The sequence below is a fragment of the Oncorhynchus mykiss genome, chromosome 5, assembly GCF_013265735.2.
Source record: "Oncorhynchus mykiss isolate Arlee chromosome 5, USDA_OmykA_1.1, whole genome shotgun sequence".
NCBI classification, from domain to species: Eukaryota; Metazoa; Chordata; class Actinopteri; order Salmoniformes; family Salmonidae; genus Oncorhynchus; species Oncorhynchus mykiss.
In genome coordinates this window covers 59,771,333-59,777,358 of record NC_048569.1, presented here as the reverse complement: position 1 = coordinate 59,777,358, position 6,026 = coordinate 59,771,333, and the positions used below count along the sequence as shown (strand labels likewise).

Here is a 6,026-nt window from a genome sequence, read left to right as displayed (position 1 = left end):
GGGTGACATGTAAGGTAGGGGTGATATGATCCTTGATTAGTCTCAAGGCACTTCATATGATGACAGAAGTGAGTGTTACTGGGGCGATAGTCATTTAGTTCAGTTATCTTTGGTTTCTTGGGTACAGGAACAATGGTGGCCATCTTGAAGCATGTGGGGACAGCAGACTGGGATAGGGAGAGATTGAATATGTCCGTAAACACACCAGCCAGCTGGGTCTGCGCATGCTCTGAGGACGCGGCTAGGGATGCCGACTGGGCCTGCAGCCTTGCGAGGGTTAACACGTTTAAATGTCTTACTTACTTCGGCCACGGAGAAGGAGAGCCCACAATTCTTGGTAGCTGGCCACGTTGGTGGACCTGTACATTCCTCAAAGCCGGTGAAGAAGGTAGGTGAACCATATCATAACATTACACATCATTCACCATGTGTCCCCATGTATACAGAGACAGCATAATTCCACTGCAGTTACATGTGCTGGTGCCTCTCAGGCAGTATAAATTATTGACTGAGGACCTCTATGTAGTTGAATGTGATTGCTTTTTTAAAGTATGTTTATTTTGTTATTGTGTGCTGAATTATATTGTTTTATACACATATATGTGTATGTTACATTATTCCGTTTTTATTGTAATGTATACAGAGCTCTCTTGCAAAATAGATTCCTAATCTCAATGTGACTCCCTGTTTAGATAAAGGTTAAATAAAAATGAATATGCAAATCTTTGCGAAACCCCGAGGTTGATTGGTGTCGTTGGGTGTTCTGGGACAGTGATTGGTCACTGTAACAATGACACAAATCTGAGCTCACGTCTGCGTGACGCAAGTCACAGTTGTCTACAAATTGAGGGCTCGCGCCTCTTCATCAATGAAATAGTAAAGACAGCTGGGCTCTGCCACTATACTGGAGACAAAACACCGAAACTTGAGTTACTCCCTGCCTCGTATTAGTTGGATTGCATTTGTTATTGATTGTGAGTGTCACTTCAGCTGGGACTAGGAGCAGAAGTTTCAAAAACCGACTCAAAATGAAATACGTAATAGGAATTGGCGGGTAAGTTCAGTTTTTATTTGTCGTTTTGAAAATCTGTTTTATTATATAATGTATATTTTGATTAGTAAAACATGTTTTATAAATGATTGTTGATAAACGTAACACCGGTATAAAAATCTAAACACATGCCATGTTATTTAGCTGGCTAACGCGTTACGTTGGTTACCTATCAACGTTGAATTTCTCGTCTAACATTTTAAGTTATTTATGCAAAATAAGAAACTGTAAGGATCCAGGGATAAAAAAATAAATAAATTACTAGGGCAATTTATTAACGCCATGTGCTGTAGGTAGTTAACTGGGGACTTGGTTTTAGCAAATCGCCTGCCACGTTTGTATGTTGTCCTAGTCGGGCGGGAGATTTAAAATTCCAGCGCGGACTTTCACATTGAACACATTGGAGGGAGTCTCAATTTCTAAATTTGCAAACGTGAGCGCCATTCTCCTTACTGGCAACGTGTATTGTACATGTTTATTAAGCATGAACATTGCTTTTTGCCAGCTATGTTTTACTATAATGTAAAATGTGTACTTGGATGAATATCAGGCTAGCTAACGCTAAATGTAGGACTGGCAACGTTCCGAGTTGATTTCAAAGTTTCTGACTAAATTCAGAGATCCACTTAGCAAACTTACCCAGCTAACGTTAGTTATAAAACGTTTGAATGCAGACGTATTCAGAGTAGCTAACATTTGTTGACCTTGCTATTTTAGGTAGCCAGCTATGTGCCCTGTCCCGCCACAATGGTTAGGTTGCTAGCTACTACTACAATGCATACGATGTTGACTGCTATTTGAGTAACGTACTGCAATAATGCCTGCAAGGTATGCGGATGAGTGGTGTATAGACCGCTTAGACTTTGAATACACGGACGCCTTGCTAACTCGCATGACATGTTTATCTATTTTCAGTGTGACTAATGGTGGGAAAACCACTTTGACGAATAGGCTGATCAAGTCACTACCTAACTGTTGTGTGGTTCATCAAGATGACTTTTTCAAGGTAAACTTGGTCTGCTAAAACGTATCTATACAGTGTTGAATTTGCATGACCTTGTTAAGGGAAAATATCCCAAACACTCACACATTAACCAATAGCCATGGTGCATGCCATCTACGGGCACCTGTCCTTCCCTTTTATTAGATCTGTGTAGTATGCTGTAAATTAACCTGGTTGTCTTTTCACACACACACACACGCCTTGCTTGTTGCCACCTTTTTACTTTTTTTTCAGAACTTGTGCTGAGTAGCTCACTGCTCTTGTGCTTTGTTTCCTGTTTTATTGATGTCTCTGGTTTATATATGGATTCTCAATGCTCTTGTGCATGTTATACCTCCATGCTTCAGCTAGGTGTGCACATCTTGCAATGGGATCTGCCCTATTCAGATCAGCCTGAGCTTGCAGCAATGTTTTATTGGTGTTATTTCAGAAACCTGACCAGATAGAAGTCGGGGAGGATGGCTTTAGACAGTGGGATGGTAAGCCTGGACTTCACTGTAGGAGACTCATAACTGATCATTGTACTTGTCCCTTAGTGTAACAAAGCATCCCTAAAAATGTCATATTTGATAGTACATGCATAAATATTAATACTACCCTAGAGCACAATTCCCATTAAACAAGACTGAATACATTTCTTCATCCAGGTGTGTCCCTTTTTTGCTAAACTTCTTCCCCTCTGCCTTTCTCTGTTCTATGCAGTGATCACAGCATTGGACATGGATGCCATGGTGAACACGATTCGAGGCTGGAGTGAGAACCCAGTGAAGTTTGCACACTCCCACGGTGTCAACGTGTCCCCTTCCACAGAGGTTGCCGACCCAGATCAGCAGATCCACATTCTGATTGTAGAGGGCTTCCTTCTGTACAACTACAAGTGAGTTTGTCTGCACCACTGCTAACTGGAAATGTACTAGTTAACGGGGGGATGAGAGTAATCAGCTGGTTTGTGCGACATGTATTCAAATAGCTTGTCCCCTATTCCTATGACAACTAATGCTTGCATGCTCTCAACTGGATTTGAAGAATTATGACGACAAATATTTGGACGAGTGTCTGTTCAAGTGACTCGTCTGGGCGGTGTTGTCAGCTAGCTAGATGAAGTAAGAGGATGTCAACTGAATGGATGTGGTCTCCAGGAGTGTGCTATCTGTATTATGGTGCTCTGAGAACCTCAATTGTACATTGGTGGAGAGTTGAGAACTAAACGTTGTTCTGTCATGTTCCTCCTTCCCCCAGACCCCTGATGGACGTGTATAACAAGTGCTACTACATCTCCATTCCATACGAAGAGTGCAAAAGGAGGAGAAGGTGGGAATGGGGGGGGCATCAGATCACTAATATTCATATGTTGCTATAGTATGGTTGTTCTGGCCAGATAAATAAACATGTAATCTTTATTTTTAGTTGAAAGTTGTGCTAAATTCATAATTTTGTTTCCTTTTTTTTAGTACAAGACAATACACCGTCCCTGACCCCCCGGGTCTGTTTGAAGGCCATGTGTGGCCCATGTACTTGAAGCACAGGAATGAGATGGTTGAGAGCGGTTTAGACATCGGTATATACACATTTTGCCTCTTTTCCATTTGTCGGTGAACGTTATTGGTTTTTGTAGGAGTTTTGGTGCTAGTAGCTATGACTTCCCTTTGACAAATGTCCTGATCAAGGTTTACACTTTGCTATAGCATATCTGGATGGCTTGAAATCAGAAGAAGGGATCTACAGCCAGGTGTATGAGGACATCCAGAATACACTGTTGAATCGTTTATAGGTAAGAGGTGACACTGGTGTCTGACTTCTGTCTTGTGTTGATGATCATGATAAATTGAGTGTGGTGAGAACTTTACCTTTCTGTTTGTACAGCAGGAACTCCATCTCCAAACCTGTATAAACCTGTAAATAGCATCAAGACTGAAGATTTTTTTTAAAATTGAAGCATTTTTTCTTATTGTGTAAATTATATTGAAGGTATGTTAACTTATGTTTGACAGAATCATTTCTGTTTGTTTTCTTATCTAATCTGTTAGTCCATTGCTTGTGTTAATCAAACCACTGCCTAGTATCTGAGGGAGAGGGACAAACTGACCATCTGTCAATGAAAATATTTTTTGTATGGAGGTCAATGCGAATTGCCAAGTTTCTACATGAGGCTTATTTGATCAAATAGATTCATGTTTACGTTTGTTACAAAGGAACTGATATGTGGATTCACATGGCATTTTGATAACTGAGGTACAAATAATTCTTTATTGGAGTTGTGCCTCTGCCCTCTCATGGTCTAGAAGGGTCCCACCTGAACTGGCCGCTTGCCTTCCATATTTGAGGAAATGTATTTCCTTTGTTAGAATAGAGCGGTCACTTGACTATTATGAATATATCACATCTTTGTTAGTCTGTACTTGGCTTTGTTTTGGCAAGTAAATTGTTTAAAATGTGTTCAGATTTCTCAATGTTACTCCTGTGTCCTGTCTTTATTTACAGTTCTGAACTTAATTGTGGTACATGGGGTATGAGTAAATAAAGTTTACATACACCTTAACCAAATACATTTAAACTCAGTTTTTCACAATTCCTGACATTTAATCCAAGTAGGAGTTCCCTGTCTTATGTCAGGATCACCACTTTATTTTAAGAATGTGACATGTCAGAATAATAGTGAATTGTTTCAGCTTTTATTTTCATCACATTCCCAGTGGGTCAGAAGTTTACATACACTTATTTGTTAGAATTGCTTTTAGATTGTTTAACCTGGGTCAAATGTTTCAGGTAGCTTCCCACAATAAGTTGTGACCATTTTTGTCCATTCCTCGTGCTAAAGCTGGTGTAACTGAGTCAGGGTTGTAGGCCTCCTTGCTTGCACACACTTTCAGTTCTGCCTACAAATTTTCTATAGGAATGAGGTCAGGGCTTTGTGATGGCCACTTCAATATCTTGACTGTTGTCCTTAAGCCATTTTGCCACAACTTTGGAAGTATGCTTGGGGTCATTGTTCATTAGGAAGAGCCATTTGTGACACGGCTTTAACTTCCTGATTGTCTTGATGTTGCTTTGATATACAGTGCCTTGCGAAAGTATTCGGCCCCCTTGAACTTTGCGACCTTTTGCCACATTTCAGGCTTCAAACATAAAGATATAAAACTATTTTGTGAAGAATCAACAAGTGGGGCACAATCATGAAGTGGAATGACATTTATTGGATATTTCAAACTTTTTTAACAAATCAAAAACTGAAATATTGGGCGTGCAAAATTATTCAGCCCCTTTACTTTCAGTGCAGCAAACTCTCCAGAAGTTCAGTGAGGATCTCTGAATGATCCAATGTTGACCTAAATGACTAATGATAACAATCCACCTGTGTAATCAAGTCTCCGTATAAATGCACCTGCACTGTGATAGTCTCAGAGGTCCGTCAAAAGCGCAGAGAGCATCATGAAGAACAAGGAACACACCAGGCAGGTCCGAGATACTGTTGTGAAGAAGTTTAAAGCCGGATTTGGATACAAAAAGATTTCCCAAGCTTTAAACATCCCAAGGAACACTGTGCAAGCGATAATATTGACATGGAAGGAGTATCAGACCACTGCAAATCTACCAAGACCTGGCCGTCCCTCTAAACTTTCAGCTCATACAAGGAGAAGACTGATCAGAGATGCAGCCAAGAGGCCCATGATCACTCTGGATGAACTGCAGAGATCTACAGCTGAGGTGGGAGACTCTGTCCATAGGACGACAATCAGTCGTATATTGCACAAATCTGGCCTTTATGGAAGAGTGGCAAGAAGAAAGCCATTTCTTAAAGATATCCATAAAAAGTGTTGTTTAAAGTTTGCCACAAGCCACCTGGGAGACACACCAAACATGTGGAAGGTGCTCTGGTCAGATGAAACCAAAATTGAACTTTTTGGCAACAATGCAAAACGTTATGTTTGGCGTAAAAGCAACACAGCTGAACACACCATCCCCACTGTCAAA

General features: G+C 40.6%; 1 protein-coding gene across 2 annotated transcripts; it reads left to right on the top strand.

The window, feature by feature from the left end:
* The first annotated feature begins 702 nt into the window (after nucleotides 1-702).
* On the top strand, nucleotides 703-4,598 carry LOC110524193 (nicotinamide riboside kinase 2). Of its 2 annotated transcripts, none has more exons than XM_021603610.2 (8): nucleotides 703-1,054; nucleotides 1,967-2,057; nucleotides 2,485-2,533; nucleotides 2,757-2,931; nucleotides 3,294-3,365; nucleotides 3,506-3,612; nucleotides 3,740-3,825; nucleotides 3,921-4,598. In XM_021603610.2, exons 1-7 carry the CDS (start codon nucleotides 1,029-1,031, stop codon nucleotides 3,823-3,825), a joined length of 606 nt encoding a protein of 201 aa, XP_021459285.1. In that variant the 5' UTR covers nucleotides 703-1,028; the 3' UTR covers nucleotides 3,921-4,598. The 2 variants fall into 2 exon arrangements, with proteins under 2 accessions (XP_021459285.1, XP_021459284.1); XM_021603609.2 differs by having other exon boundaries at nucleotides 704-1,054; nucleotides 3,918-4,598.
* Nucleotides 4,599-6,026: the final 1,428 nt, after the last annotated feature.